At 45.0% G+C, this 16,350-nt stretch overlaps 1 protein-coding gene across 1 annotated transcript in view; it reads left to right on the forward strand.

The window, feature by feature from the left end:
- Window positions 1-16,350, forward strand: part of ELK3 (ETS transcription factor ELK3) — a 36,160-nt gene that overhangs the window by 18,033 nt on the left and 1,777 nt on the right. The window contains exons 3-4 of the mRNA XM_036401093.2: window positions 7,660-8,451; window positions 13,774-13,896. Coding sequence (XP_036256986.1) covers window positions 7,660-8,451; window positions 13,774-13,896 — 915 coding nt within the window. The remainder of the gene's footprint in view (window positions 1-7,659; window positions 8,452-13,773; window positions 13,897-16,350) is intronic.

Here is a 16,350-nt window from a genome sequence, read left to right on the forward strand (position 1 = left end):
CAAAAAACATGTTGACTGCAAATTAACAATGAACAACAATCGGATGATCAGACTTCCCATGACCCACAGGGGCTCCCTCTCCTGAAAAAAAAATTAGTTTCAGATTTAAGGATGTTAGTGTTTTGTCCACTAGAAGTCAGATTTTCCCACTTAATACGTTTCAAAGGTGGCCTGACTGAGAAGGCATGAAAGGATTTGGTGAGGACAGTACAGTGGCTGTTCTGGGCAGTTGATGTGATGCATCCCCTTCACTAAGTGCTGAAAAGGCTTCTGCTCAGCATGGGGAAGCTTGTTTCATTATATGACTCCAGCCCCTCTGGTTATAAACTTGACTGGGATCAATGGAGACAGAGTGCCTGCTGGTGCATGAAGAGCAGAGCCAGGCAGAGCCCAAATATGCTGTTAGTGACTGAACAGATATTGCCCAAAAACAAGGAACAAGATATTTGTAGCACTTGTGCTTTGAGATCTCTCTGTTCTCTTTGAAGTAATGGAATATAATGGCTCCTTACCTGAGACTCTCTTGCTTCTTTTATCCCTTAACCTGGTTTTTTTAACCCCTGTTCTGTTCTCAGTTCCCTGCCCCCAGCATGCACACACCTTTGTCATCTGTTTTGTCTGTGCTCAAGCAGCATCTGCCAGAGTGGCTGTACAGTTTCTTCATCAGGGTTCTGGCTGAGGCAACTGCTTGCTGTTTGTAGAGGTGGTCTTCTGCCTGACAGTTTTTTCTAAGTGTGGCAGAAGGATTTTGGCCATTTTTTCAGGTGTTCTGTGGTCCAGTGGAGGTCACAGCTCCTAGATGGAAAGAAGGATAAGTTTTTTCTTCCCCAGGTACTGCAATCAGGGTTTGAACTCCAATCCAAGCCTATGGCTACTCCTATTTAAATTGAAAGAGTAACTCCTTTAGAATGAAACAGTGGGAGCTTCTCACTCTGTGGGTATAGTGTTTGGTGACGTGTAGGTTCCGAGACAGTGGAGAAAGGTGGATTACTGGGAGAGTGCAGAGGGACAGAGCACCTGGCTGCAGGATTTGAAGTGTGAGAGAGAATGGTGTAAGATAGCAGATAGTGAATCCTTGTGGAGTGGCAGGGTGTGCTCAGCAGTGGGTTCAGTCCTGAACCCTTCCTCTGCCTTCAGTTCAGTCTATACTGCACAGCACAGGAGGGAGGAAGTCAAGAAAGGGAGGAAAGGCTCCTTGACATTCTTCCTTCCCCCCTGCAGAACAAAAGGGGAAGGACTGGGGAGGTGAAAAAGCCTCTCTCAGACTGTAATGCTCTTTGCTTTAGACCATTCACCAATTTGTGAGATAAGCCCAAAAGCAGTCTAGACTCTGAGGTAGCTTTAAGGAGCCTTCTGAGATCCTTGTCCCGTCCCTACTTGTGTGCAATGATGGATGTGTTGGCAGCTGGGGGTGCCGGGGCAAATGGGATGCACACTGAACAAATGTGACAAACACTGAACTGCAGATGGGGGAGTGGCAGCAGAAAAGATGAGGCAGAACTCTGGACAAGACTTCACTTGCACCATGGAATTATTGACAGGAATTTCTCTTCCTATAACTTAAGTGATCTGGCAGCATGTGAGTTTGAGACAAGGGTCAGTGATTTTTTAGAAATTATGGTAGCACATGGGCTGGACCTCTTCCTTTCTTGGACTGCCCTCTGCTCCTACTGCATACAGTTGACACTGAACTAACTAATGTTTCATGGTCTATCTTTGAAATTATTCACCATGGAGAAATAAAACCTGATTGCTGGATAAGTGGGGGTTTATGAGCTCTGCCTTTTGCTTGGGGGGAACAGTGGCTTGTTAAAATTCATCATCTGATTCATCTGAACTTAAAAGTAAATTAATTCCAGTACTGGAGAAAAATAACACAATTAGGACAAGTTCCTTAGCCTGGCTTTGAAAGCAAGCATGACATGCTGTTGAGGCTGATGGCTAGATTTATGTTAAAGTCACATAAAAAGCACCCCAGGAAATGTAGAGTATGGCATGTCTTGATTGTAATTTGCTGCCATGGTTATAGTTGCTAAATGTTTGTAGATAATCTGAAGACTCCATTTCCTGTTTCATTTGTTCCCCAAATTCTTCCCCCCACCCTCTTATTTTATTTAATGCATTTCTCCTATTGCCTCAACAGAGCAGCAGCACAGATGACAGATAGCACTGAGGAAAGGCATCCTGCACTCTACCTACAGCTTGTGTCCATCATGTCACACACTTTTGCCAGTCAGAAATCTCTTGCAATGCTTTCAGGCAAGAAAATGCTTCAGCACTATTCCCACACAGAGCACTTCAGCTTGAAGTAAAATACCTATAAGAGTAGGGTTAATAAATTTATTTTTTTCCCTCAGGTTACCCAGTTATTTTGTTTTTATGGTAGCTGTAATGGCACATATCTTTTGGAAGTCACCAGGGGTTTCAAGACTACTGCACGTCCCTATGAATATTTCACGATGACACCACAAGAGAGAGGCTAGTCATTTTTCCCATGAGGTTTTTTTTCTGAGGGAAGGAGGGTGAATCCAGGAAATTACATGCTGATACTGACATCAATAAGATGTAGAGGTTGTGGAATGTGGAAATCAAGTCCTCAGAAGTTAGGAAATAAAAGAATCACAGTTCCCTGGATAACCCTAATGTTTGCATGAGTTATGCTGCGTCTTTAATTATACAGTCACATACTGTTGTGATGAGCAGCTATTCAATATTTTTGCATGTTCTCTGAACAGTGTGTAGCCCAAGGCTTTACTCAGTGAGTGCTATTCAGTCTGCTATTCAGTCAGTTTTAGTTTCACTTATTGGCTGCCCACTTGTTTAGATGGCTTGGCAGCATGATTTATAGTACTAAATTAATATGGGCTGCTTTGTGCTCATTGCAGTGCAGGGCTTCTCAGGTGCTCTCAGGATTCAGAGGTGCCAATGCATTCACTCCCTTCCCATAACCCTTGTCAAACCCTGTAACCTGGTTACTAGTTTGTATTTTTAATGTCCAAGTGTGGGTGGAAGCATGGAAGAATTGTTTTGGGTGAGGGTCCCTTGCTTGCGTGCTTTCTGAACTTCAGGATATAAATGAGGATATACTTCAGGATAATGAAAAGTATTACTTTACTTTTGGGAAGGTCTTCTCTAAGACATCTCAGGGGAAATAGAATCCTACAATGAAACAAAAGCAGTGTGATTGTCCTGGACTACCAGCTATACACTATGTGGTGGTGCAAGGTCAGAGGTGTTACAAGGAAATACTTTAAGGGACATTAGAAAGTACCTTTACAGAAAACTGGAAGGAGATTCATCCAAGAGTGATTTGTGGAAGTCAAGAAAGTGCTTGGCTGAAGTGGCATAAATGGTTATATAGTGCTATCCATATGGAAAGATGGGAGTAAAGGATTTGATGCTCAGTAAGAGGTGATGGGTAGAGGAGAAAGCCCAAGAACACCTGCCTCAAAAGACACATAAAACAGTTCATATTTGATGTGAGAGGAAAGGGATGTCCAGTGACCTGCAGTATAGAGAGCAGAGAACCTGGTCATAGGTGCTAGCCAGAGAAATAGCCTTTATCTTCCAGCTGGAGGTGAGTGAAGAAAGATTGAAATCCAGCTAAATGGGAGCCTTGATCTTCCAAAGGTCAGTACAGGTGCACAGGGTAGTGGCACCTGTGCCTGCATCAAAAATGTTACAAAATCTGGCTTCTGCACACACAGTGTACAAAGCATTACTGCATAACCTGTGATGCTAGCAGAGTCTGCCTGCCTGCACATGCTGATGTGGACACACTCCCATTTTCCAGAGTAGACCATCCTGCTCAGGTACCTCCTGCCAGCAAGTGTACTTCAGACACTGGAGTGTGAGCAGCCCCCTGTCTGGGTAGGCTCCCAGTAGCTGGAAGCAGCCTGGATAGAGTTCTGGGAGGGATTGATAACCTGTGTTCCTACATGTGTTGCACCCCTCAGTACTCTTAGAGCCAGGGAGCTTGCAACACATCCAAGTGGGATGTAGGAGCAGCAGCTACAGCTCTGGTCTTTCTTCTTTTCTGACCAGGGATGTCTATTACCTACAGACAAGTTCATTCTGCTGTTTCACATAAATTGTGAGTCTTGGGCATCCTGATTATATAGGTCACTTCCCGGAAAGAGGAAAAAATGGTCTTCCTGCTCCTGAGATCCCTCATTAGTCAGAAGTTTGACTAGGAAGTGAATCCCACGTCCCAGATCATTCTCCCAAGTGGCTCCTGCAGCCAGCAAACTTTCTAGCTAACAGGTTTGGGCCAAGCCACTAAAATGCTTCAGTCACCCTGGTAGTATAGTTACACACTTGCTCTAAATGGCTCAAACACGGAGCAGGAGTCAGAGCTGATAAAAATAAAACCCAAACACATGATGGATTTCAGTGGTGCATAGTTGACACAACCCCTCCCCAGGACAGTCCAGTTGAAGCTGCAGGGAGAAGCAGCTCAGCCAGCTGCTCTGTGGAGGACAGGGGCAGAAGAGAGCCATCCCTGCAGCTGATGATTCAGAGCTCTCCGGTGAGGCTGCTTTTGGAAGGGCTCATAAAGCAAGTTCCTGAAGTGCTGGGGTGTGAACGAGCTCCCGAGCAGGGCTGATGTGCTGGAGCAGGCAGCAGGCACTGCAGCTTTCCAAGCACCTCTCCACAGGGTGGGCTGGGCACGTTTGCTGTAGTCACTGTTTTGTACTCTGGGGCCAGAGGAGGGGAAGTGTAAAGTGTTCAAGAAGCCAACAGAAGAGGGGCATTCCTTACTGCCTGCCATCTCTCTCAGTGTCAGAGTGCTGTCTCTTGATAAGGTTTTGGTTTTTTTTAAGCTGTTGGAGTGGAGCCCCCTGCTCTTGTCCCAGTTGCGCATTTCTTCTCTGCAGCAGCTGCTTGGCCCAGCAGTCCTACCCTGGCTCCCTGCAGCCCTGGCCAGCAGCCACTAGCACTCATTGCAAGCCTGTTCATGAGGGAATTTACCTAGAAAATTCAAAGAACAACAATAAAATGGGGCTGAATGTTCACATACACTTACTGTCCTGCTACCAAGCAAGTGGTCTAGTGTTCCTGCAGATGCAGGAAGGCACAATTCTTTGTCCTTTCAAACTGCTTGTTGTGGTGCCTGTCACTGTCTTCTGTGGTTTGAACTGTCATAGCTCAGAATGATTCTGACAGATCACTGAGATGATGGTAAAAATATGCTGCTTTTTACCTTCAATTATTTGTCAAAAGAATATGGAAAAGTCAGTGCCTTTCCGAGGCACTTCATTAATTTGTGTCCTTATTTTCTCTTGCATGCCGGTGGAGATTTCCTCAGGCTACACATTTAAGAGAAGCCTGCAAAGTGCTTGAGGGATCTGCACTTGAATCTTTTCATCTCCAGCCATCGTTAAGTGGGCCTTTGCTGCAGGGCTGACAGAGTTGGAGGAGCAGCACTGCAATGTTCTTAAAATATAACTGTATTTAATAATAACAAAGGAAGTATAAACTCACCAGTCCGTTCAGTTGCTTTTTATAGCAATGTTCCCCTGTTTCAAGCCTGCATCAGTGTAAAAGTGCAATCCTTAAATACATTTAATCTTGTTCTGCTGGGAGTCACATTTTTCAAGGAGAATCTCAGTTGCTAGTGCTTGATTTAGCAATAATTCAAAGTTGCCAGGAGCAGAGGGGAGGCATTATTTTAAATTAAAATATAAATATTAAAAAATATATATAAAAGAAAGGAAACAAAAATCCAGTTGGGATGGGGTTTTTTTTTCATATGTGAGTAGTTTAGAGGTTTTGCTCTTTGGAAAGAGAAGGCAATATTGAGAGTGCAGAAAAAGTGCAATCATCCAATGTTGCACCTAATTAGCAATGAAGAAAAAAATCCAAGCCCAAAGCCATGGGAATTAAAGCAATGCAGATTGCGATTCTGTGGGCTAACTATTTGTCCTGAACCTCTGGAGGGCAAAAAAAGACACTGCAGCATCTGCCAGGTGGGTAGATGTATGTACAATTCAGCATGGAAGAGGGCAGTTTGTGCCTTTAGTCTGAACTTGTTGAATTTAATTCTTCTCCTTGCTACAGATCCCTGTTATCGCCTTGGGAAACAACATCCTCTATTTGTGCCACAGCCCCTGACCTGTGATGCAAAGCTGCATCCCAGGATTCTTTTGTATTCATTCTTTTGTAGGGTTAGTTTTGTATTCAAGAAGGTGCCTGAATGAAATGCCAGGACGTTCAGACAGATGAATTACAGAGTGAAATAGCTCAGCTGAAGGACAGAAAAGGTTCTGATCCTCAAGTGCAGATTCTTCTTTCACAAAATGATCCTTGCTTTTGTGACTGAGCAAGGTGTAGTGCAGGCAGTACAAGCACCCAGAACTACTTGTTGTCTATATATAGAGAAAGATGATGTCTCTTTTCCTTTTCCTTAATTTTCTGTTTCATTTTCAGTCAGCTTAACAAATGTTTCCACTATTGGTGTCAGAAGCTGTGGTAGAATGAAAAACCAATTAGATTTTTAGGAAATTTGTAAATATTTACATTCCCATATGTACAGCAGAGCAGATGTCTGCAGAATACCAGCTGGAGGTGCAGCAGATGTGCTGGACTAAAGGGAAGTCTCTTGGAAAGGGTTTTTCAGAGAAAACTTAACAAACTCTCCACCAGGGGTTTCAAGAAGAGAGAAATTAGCATGGAAATCTCAGGACATATTTCTTGTTTTGTTCTGCAGCACTTGGCTTAGGGTAGTAAATGTTCCAGTCCCTCAGCCAGGCCTGTGCCACAAAGTGCCTTTGTGGAGGAGCTCACATACCCTTGGGAATTGTGTCAGAGCAGGCAGCCAACCTGGGTATGCAGGAGGAGCACTAGGACTAGAAACAGGATGCTCATAAAAAGTCTCAAAAGAATCAGTTCTTTACATAAAGGGAACACTTCAAGAAAAAACTAAATGGTTCTACAAACATTTGAGAGGTTTGGGACTTTTTCAATCATTAATTTCCGTAGTGGGTTTAGACTGATGAAAACCTTCTGCCTGCACCAGTGAGCATGCTGAGCCTAATGCCAGCCTGGAGATGGTGCAAGGGATATTGCAGGATACAAGTACTTTTCCAGCCTATGCAAGGGGTTGCATTTTTCACAGACACAAGTTCATGATCATTGACAGAAAGACAGTCACTGTAAGTTTAGCTCAATCCTTTCCTTATGTGGTAAGGAACAGAGGGTAAATAACTGGGGCCAGGAGGCTGAGGTGGTTTTGTCCCTTGCAAACATTCTGAGAGTACTTCATCCTCAGGTGTTGGTGTCAGTTTTAGGTGGCATGAAGTTTGGATTTATTGTGGAACGTAAGTGGTGGCATGGCTCGAATCCACAAGACAGCAGAATTGCTTTTACTGGAAAGAAAATATTCCCAAGCTGCTTCAGAGAAAGCAGAAGTGAAACAGGCCACCAGTAGGTCTTTGTCACCAAGTGATGGTGGTTTTGTTGGAAGCCATGAGGAGCCAGGAGTGGACTCCCTGGCTGAGCAGAGAGAGGTATTGGAATAAGCCAAGGGTGATCAGCATTCAGAGCCCCACAAAATGACCTGCATAGCTTTATGTGGGGGCAGTGCCCCCTGCCCTTGTGTGTGCAGTACTGGGCGCCTCTGAAACACTGATCTTTCTAGCACCTTCTTTGTATTTGCAGAACATCATCAAGAAAGTGATCGGACAAAAGTTTGTATACAAGTTTGTCTCCTTTCCTGAGATTTTAAAAATGGATCCCCATGCTGTGGAAATCAGCAGAGAGAGCCTTTTGCTGCAGGACAGCGACTGTAAGATGCCTCCGGAGAGCAGGGATCAGCACAAGCACAGCTTGTCAGCACTGAAAAGCACAAGCCGTAATGAATATATCCACTCTGGCCTCTACTCCTCTTTCACTATCAACTCTCTGCAGAACCAGCCAGACCCTTACAAGACCATCAAAACAGAAAAACTGGAGAAGTCAGAAGGAAACACACCAGTTGAAGAAGTCCGAACTGTTATCAGATTTGTGACAAACAAAACAGACAAACAAGTTACGAGGCCCATGGTGTCGTTGCCTTCTACTTCTGAAACAGCAGCTGCCTCTGCTTTCCTCAACTCTTCAGTATCAGCTAAAATATCTTCCTTAATGCTACCCAACAGTGCCAGCATTTCATCTCCATCATCATCCTCCTCCAGGTCACCATCTCTGTCTCCCACCTCACCCCTCCCTACAGAACACAAGAGCTTCTTCCTTGACTCCAGTTGCCACGACTCAGATTCCCTTGAGCCTCTGAACCTCTCCTCAGGCTCCAAGGCCAAATCCCCATCTCTTCCCCCAAAGGCTAAAAAACCCAAAGGCTTGGAAATCTCTGCCCCACCTATGATTCTCTCCAGCACTGACATCGGTTCCATTGCCCTCAACAGCCCCGCGCTTCCTTCGGGATCCCTGACTCCAGCTTTCTTCACTGCACAGGTAAGACCTGCCTGTCTCCAGGCATTTCCTCCTTGTGGCCAACAGTGTTAGTTCTGTGGGTCTGTCACCATCTGGTGGGAGAAAACCCCAACATATGGGAAAGAGGGAAATGCAGCAGTGCTCTGAACAAGGGGTGGAAAGTGGATTTCTCCTGGGGTTTGTTCCTAATGAGTGTGGGAAATCCATCACAGTTCACAGACTGCCTGAAAGAATAAGGAAATGGGCAGCCATTAGTTAATTGTTTATCAGTTTAAACCAGCCTCCAGATCTACAAAACAAACAGGAAAAAGCCAAAAAGAAAACCACAGGGGTTTTGTAGGTCACAACTTGAGCATGTGGGATGCTTGGTTAGATTTCTCTACTAGATGTTGGAATCCATTCAAACAGTGTGAACTTTTTGTTAATTTCTGAACACAGAGCAAATTAAGTGGTTTCTAAGACAGGCTCTGAAGTTAGTTTAATGTACAAATTCACAGAGTACTTGCCAGAGCTTCCCTTCAGCACAGAACTATTGAATAACCAGAAGGTTATTTTGTTCTTTTTAATAACATATTTGTGGTAATGTCAACAGTGAGTTCTCATTTTCAAGCTAGTCTACGAAAAAAGCCTAGGAGTTCAGAGCAGAAGGGTAAAATCGTATAGATATGACTCAGGATGTTCATTGGTGAGTTTTGTCTTACAATACCACCTCAAAATTAGACCAAAAATAATCCAAGAATAAAATTATCCCAGTGTGGAATATCCCCCAAGATCCCCAGCCCTGAAGTAGCAGTTGATGCAAATACTGGCATTGAATGTAGCAAAGTGGGCAGTAAATAAATGAGTACAAAGGTGTGTTACAAGCCCTCACTTGTTGCAGTGTGAAGCAATATCCTGTTTCACCTTTCCCAGTCCCTCAGCTGTGCCAACCTCTCCCTTCCCCTCCCCCTTGCCCCCTTGCTAAGTGCTGTCCGTCAATCTTAACATTCCAGCAAGGGCGTGGTCTGGTTGGTGCAGTTCAAAAGATGCTTCCCAGCCCTGGGGTCATTGGCCAGTCTAGGTGTCATTGTCTCCTGAGCCTTCCCCCCCTCTCACCTGGTTGGTGGCTCACCTACCCCTTCCCCTCCCCCTTTCCCTGGGTTTAAAAAGACACGGGACCATGCGGTCGGGATTCTGTTGGAGCTGTTACAAGATTCAGAGATATGTGACCATGGAATAAAACCCTGGATTAACCCTCCAGCAGAATCTGTCTCCTTTTCCTCTTCACCTCACCTAAAACCTTTCCATTAGAGGTAAAAACTGAATTCCTGCTTGCCTGGACTTGTTCCAAGTGCCAGCTGCAGCATCCAGCCAGCCAGGGGTGTCTCTGAGGTGAAACCACCACAGCTGCCGCCTCTGGTCAAGCAGCAAGGCCAGACGAGCCCAGGCACGTTCCACCTGGTAATATTGGGATCATATTACGATACTCACTCACTTCAGGCTGCCTAGAAGACCCATGGTTTCCAGAATCCCATCACCTCTTCCCTGTTTGAAGGTGTTGGAGGTGTTTGATGTGGGCAGCACTGTGTGCCTGCACGGCACAAGGGCTGGCAGAAGGGAGTGTTGGCAAGTGCTCTCAGCCAGCACAGCACAGCATTTGCTCTCCTGAGCTTGTCAGCTGGCTGCAGAGTGAGTTTGTGCAGCTCAAGCACACCTGTAAGCCACCAAGATACAAAGCTGTGTCAACAAAAAGAGCAGTTTGTGAGCTGACACCTGCCATTTTTGACATCACAAAGCCTTTAAGTGAAGTTATGTTTGGCAGGAAGAACAGAAGTGTGGCAAACCAAAACTGAGATGCATTGACAAACTTACAACCTCTAACTGTGGTATAACCACAGTATTTTTTTCATAGGGAGCAAATCTGACAGCATCAGATGCCAACCAGACACAATGACACTGTGAGTTATTTCAAACCCACTTTTATCTGTTGCTGCCCCCAAACCACAGGATGAACAGAGATTTGTTTCCTGGTTTTGTAATTATTTCTTTGAATATTTTACTTTCCCATGCACCTATGAACTGGTGTACTTACTCCCCTGAAAGATGTAGAAGGGAATTATGTTGAGGATTGTAGCAGGAGGGATAGCTAAGGCTGTGATGAATGTTACCCAACTTAAAGCCATCACAAATCTTTGCAAGTTGTCCTATCACAGAAGAGACATATGGCATCTGTGTAGGGTAGTTCCTGGGTCTAATTATTTAAACTTTTGGCTATACAGCAACATAGCTTTTATCCTCTCCTTTAGCCTTCTTTTTCTAGTGTGGATAAGAAGCACCCTGCATCCTAAACACTCGTCCTAGTGATTATAAAATGAAAACTACATAGCAGCTGTATTCAGATAACTGTAATATCACAATGCAGAATAGCTAAAGCCATAATTTAGACAGGAAATCTGCTGTTCATCCCATTGTCCAACGAAGAACATGCATCATATCTCAAACGTTCTCTGATTTATCAGATCCCAGTGTGAACACCTGCTGCCAGGGGCAGGTGCAGAACAGGATGTCTGCTTCAGGAGTGCTGTCTGTTCTGAGAAGGTCCTGCTGCCTGAGAGGATGTTTCAAATGGCTTTCCACTGTACCTGCTGGTCATGAGGAATACCCTCATTCACAGTGGAATGCTGTGAAAGGGCACATGATAGACACAATCAATATTAGAACAGAAATGTATGTGTGACAGCACTTTCCTGCTTTCTAACAGCTAGAAGTGACAAGATTGTACTTACACACATTGTCACAGAAGTCAGGAGGCATGAGCATCATTGCTTAACAGAATCCTCTCTGTGCAATGAATTATTTCTATTTAAACTGTTCCTGTGCTTAGATTACAGTGATGTTTCACAAGTAGGAACTTCCCAATGGGTTTCACATCTAATACCAGATGCATGTCTGCATGTGGGCAGAAAATGAAGTGACACATCAATTTTTGCATGTAATTTAGGGATAGGCTGTCCTGTGGTGTTGTTTACACTTAGATTTCCTCTGGTGGTTTTGATACTTGACTGATGGCAATACTTGAGAACAAGCCTGGGATGCCCTGTGCTCTTTTTGCATTAAATATTAAACAGATTTGGAGGCTTCATTTGGCTGGCTCTTGGTTCTGGAAGAACTTGCAGACTTGCAGAGTGCTCTGCTCATCAAAGAATATGAGCCTTTGCTTAGCACTGTTTTAGACATGTCAGTGTGCTTCCAGAGATGAATGGAGGGCAACTCAGTTTTTCAGGTCTCTCTGAAGACTTGCTTTGGCTGCATCTAGGTAGGAAAAAACATCTCCAAGTCTTCCTCATTATTTTCAGAAGACTCCTCAAGAACTGCACTTTGAGTTCTAGATATCTGCAGCTTCTTAAAAAAAAAATTAAGAATGGAGGCTAACCATGGGAGTTCTTGGTACAGTTGCCACAGTACTGTGTCCTTGGTTGAATGTTGTTGGGTCTAGCTACTTATATCTTTGGTTTTAAGGTTAGTAGGCTCTTCTGTAAGTAGATCTGAGTATTTATCCTGACCTAATTCAGTGTGTTGTCAGTCTCTTAAATCTCCACCAGCAGCCGCCTGCCAGTGGAGCATCAGCTTGAAATGTGGCACAGGAGAACAGGAGAGGGGCTCGTGCTGGTGCTGCTGATTTCCTTCCCCATGAAAGCACCATGCTTCTGGAAAGAGAGTGTTTGTAAAGGGCTCTTGACAAGTGCCTGCTTGTCAAGTTTGTTTTTTTGTTTGTTTGTTTTGGTTTTTTGTTTGTTCTGGTTTTTCTTGTTTGCTTTTTTTTTTTTTTTTTTTTGACAAGAGCTGTCACTTGATGAGCTTTAGACTGATGTTTTTTCCTTGCCAGGCCTCCACCCACTCTTTGCCCTTTTGTTGGCATGCAGATATATCCCAACCCTGACTGGTACTCCTGTGACCTGCTGATTTACTAGCACAGGTTTATTACTCCTTGGGACAAACATGGTTTCTTCCATGGGGTTTGGTGTTTCTGATCCACCTCCACCACAGCAGGTCCGTGTTCCGTGTGCCTGCCCTGAGCCCCAGACACTGTGGCTGGTGCCTCGGGCACCGCTGGGCAGGTGAATCTGGCACTCCAAATGCAGTGAACCATGGCAGTGCCTGTGTGAGCCTGCTGGCTGCAGGGGCTGGCACTGAGCAGGTGTGATGGCCCTGGTGTCAGCAGCTGTAAGGGACACCCCCGGCTGCAACTGCCCTCCCTGCATGGGAGTTTGTGTTTCTGGCCTGGTGGGGAGCACCAGAACACATGACCTGCTGGTTACTGCAGGGAGATGCAGGTACTGTCTTCTGTCTTCTCTTTATGTATTTTAAACTCTGGACAAAAGGATGCCCCAGCTTAGCAGAACACTCAGACAGTTGTTTGACATAGCAAAGCACGTGCTTGCTTGCTAAGTGTGTACTCAAATTCCATTAAGTGCTTTGCTAAATAGGACTGATTTTGATAATTGGCATCAAGATTACTGGTGAGATTAACTCATTATGCCAAATACTTTTTTCGAAAGTGTCACATGTTCTTTTTTTGGTATGATAAAAGTTATTCTGGATACAGAATTATTCACATAATTCTTCATTTGAATGAAGATTTGCATGTGCTCTAACTCTACCTCCCCTCTAATTGTGCTTTTAAGAATGCTGAGGGCAATCCCAGCAATTCTTGTGCATTGTGGCACTGGAAGGAGGCACCTCTGAGTTGGGAAAAGCCTTGGATTCTAAGTTCTTGCCATTTTGGTTCTTTTCAAACAATTAGCTGTGCTCTCTGCTGTCCCCCTGAGACACGTGTCTCTCCCTGCTCAGCCCATGCATTGCCAGCTTCTTGAACCCTCTTCCTTTACAGAGAAGGTGCCATCAGGGGAGGAAACGTCACAGGCCAGCAGTGACCCTTTCAGCTCCACACACAACTGTAGTAATAGTAATGCCTCAAAAGCTGCAGTCAGGTCAAGGAACTGCTGTGCTTCAAAAGGTTCTAGTGTTTCTGAAGGAGCCTAGGTGGTGTTGGCACGCACTGGGACACGCACGTATTATTCTGTATGTTACACAGTTGCAGGAGCGTGGTTCAAATAAACAATAACTGTGCATCTTGTTAAGCAGACAGAAATTAAATCAATTTGCATATGAAGGAATGTGAAATGTGCAGGTATCCAGAGACAGGATGCAGGGCTGGATGGGCAGCTGCTGCCGACCATGCTGTTTGTCTGAATTCACTGGAAAAGAGAGCCAGTAGATGCTGTGTAAGGCTTTAGAGGTGGTGAGCGCTGCATGGAGCTGTAACTTTTGAGCTGTCCATCATGGTGTGTTTTTGTCTTGCAGACCCCCAATGGATTATTGCTGACCCCCAGCCCGCTGCTGTCCAGCATTCACTTCTGGAGCAGCCTCAGTCCTGTTGCTCCTCTGAGTCCTGCCAGGCTGCAGGGACCAAACACTCTGTTCCAGGTAGGTCTTCCCAATGCACAGGTTTCATTCTGAATGCACAAATATGGAAGAGACATTGTGGGAACATCTCTTCACATCAGTCTGGAGCTTTTCAAACAGATCAAGAAAATACGGGCATTAACAACCACTTCTAAAGAGGCCTACTTATTTGTACCCTCTTCCAATCCTTGGCAGCACAGTCAGAACCTACAGGGCAGTGTCTGCTGCAGAAAGCATACATACATCGTGTGAAGGAAAGAGAAATAAATGCTGGACCCTGGAGAGAGCAGGTAACAGAGCTCAGAGCTGCAGGAAGAGTGCAGACCAGTGACCTGCCAGGAGAGGGCTGGAACAAAGACTCTGGGAACACCAAGACAGTTTGGATCTCACCCAGTGAGATGGGTGTAGGTTTATCCTTTTGTCCTAATGAACTATTTCTCACTCAGAAAGACAAGGCTCTCTGAACCCAGAGGCTCCATTTCCAGTTGTCCTGCCAGTTATCCATGTGTCCTCAACCAAGGACACACCTCTGGGCATGACCTTGCCATATGTAACAGCAGAAAGGCAGCATTGTGTCCACTCTCTCCTGAGTGTTGGCAGAGTAAAATTCTCAAAGTTTTATAGAGATGTGGTAAATACAAAAGCTACTAAATAACCCACAATGGCCACAGCACTCAGCTGCAGCATTTGTCTGAGGCTCAGGAAGAAGACAGTGGGCATGGTATTTGCAGCTCCAGCTGTAGCTGCTGCAGTACAGTTGATTCATTAAGTCACAGAAGAAATTATGTTGATCTGCCGATTGGCAAGGAACCCAATGGCCATCTGCACAGCTGAAGGTGCAAAGACACCCTTGGAATGAACACCCCAACGGCTGTGGAGGGCCAGCACTAACAGAGGAGAAGGCTACTCCTAGACAGGGACCCTGTATTAGTCTCTGAACCTTCAGGAAGGCTGACTGCCCAAATCCAGGGCTTCAGCTCAAGGAGCTGCTCAGGCACTGGGATAATCAGTCTTTCTACCTCCAGCTGCACATGGAGCTCAGGGCTCCTTTGTGTTTCCAATAATCTCATTAGTCCCTACTGGACCTTGGTTTTGCACCCATGGTTAGAAATGGCCAGACATTTCCCCCGAGAAGTGACTGGGCTGAGACCTGGAATGAGTTTGTACAGACACATGTTGGCCATTCCCTGGGGGAACTGAAAGTGAGACGTGCCCTTGGCTTTCCCTGCTGAGAGACCCAAAGGGCCTTGTAAATGATGTTTGATTCAAGCAAATGCCATGATGACAAGCTGTAGAGCACAAAGCCTTATTTTAACAGCAAATAGGAAGCAAAAGCCACAGCTGAATTCTGGCCAAGCCCACGATGGGTCAGCCAGTGTAGGTGGCAGGGTAAAGCTCTCCTCAGGCTGCCTCACAGGCCAGGCCACGCTCCATGCGTACCCAGGGAAGAGCTTGTAATCAGGTTCTGTGTTGTAATGGCTCTTGGCAGAAGTGATGGAAGCATTTCCTGAGGCTTGGTGTGGTTAAAGCAGAGGCATCAGGCAGTTTGGGCCACACCAGGAGCATGGTGCCCTGCAGCACTGTGCTGCCTGGCCCAGCTTTACATGGAGTGGTAGAAGACAGGAATCACCAACCACCATCTGAGTGGAAGAGGAAACTTGTTAGGAGCACGTTATTATATGCACGTGGAGGGCGTGGTTACACCACAGTTGGCTGTCCAAGGACTGATCTGATAAGGGGTAAAAATACACCAGATGCTTGAATGAGATATTTCAGCTCTGTCTTCCTCAAGCCAACAGAAACGCAGCACAGCTCATGGAGCTGGATCTCGAGGCCAGATCAGTATCTACCACTGGGATAATTCCTGCCTCATGCTGCAGCAAGTTTATTCCACCTACTTGCTTTATTTTTTTTGTCAGGTCAGATGTTAAGAACTAGTCAATACCCACCCTGCAGGCAAGGTGCAGTCACGATGCCGTTGTGAACTAGGAATATACAGCTTCTGTACTGAATAAGGTTTGTGCACAGCACTTCTGAAGCAGCAGGTGACAATAAATGACTCCACAATAAATCACTACACGTTCTGCTTCACCTGCTGAATGGTGGAGCTAGTTTGTAGTTTGTGAGTGAACATAGAAACTGTAATTACTTGAGAGTAATTTTCCCCAAACTTTGTATCTCCAGGTATACTTTTTCTGCCATAAAACTACATCTGAACTTTCACTTTTGCCAAACTCTTTCTTTATAAAAGAAAGACAAAAAGGATGTATTGTAATTAATAATGTGTAAACTGAAAAAATACTTTTGGAAACAGAATGGATGGCAAAGATTGCTCTGTAGTGTTCACTTTTCCAGGGTGATGATAAATGTATTATGTGAACATTTATATATAAAAGAGCCAATAACAGGTTTTTATATCCTCGTGCATTTACAAATTATTCAGGTTTTGTCCTCTATCTTGCATTCCTAATGGCT

Source organism: Molothrus ater, chromosome 5 (assembly GCF_012460135.2).
Source record: "Molothrus ater isolate BHLD 08-10-18 breed brown headed cowbird chromosome 5, BPBGC_Mater_1.1, whole genome shotgun sequence".
In the NCBI taxonomy this organism is placed as follows: domain Eukaryota; kingdom Metazoa; phylum Chordata; class Aves; order Passeriformes; family Icteridae; genus Molothrus; species Molothrus ater.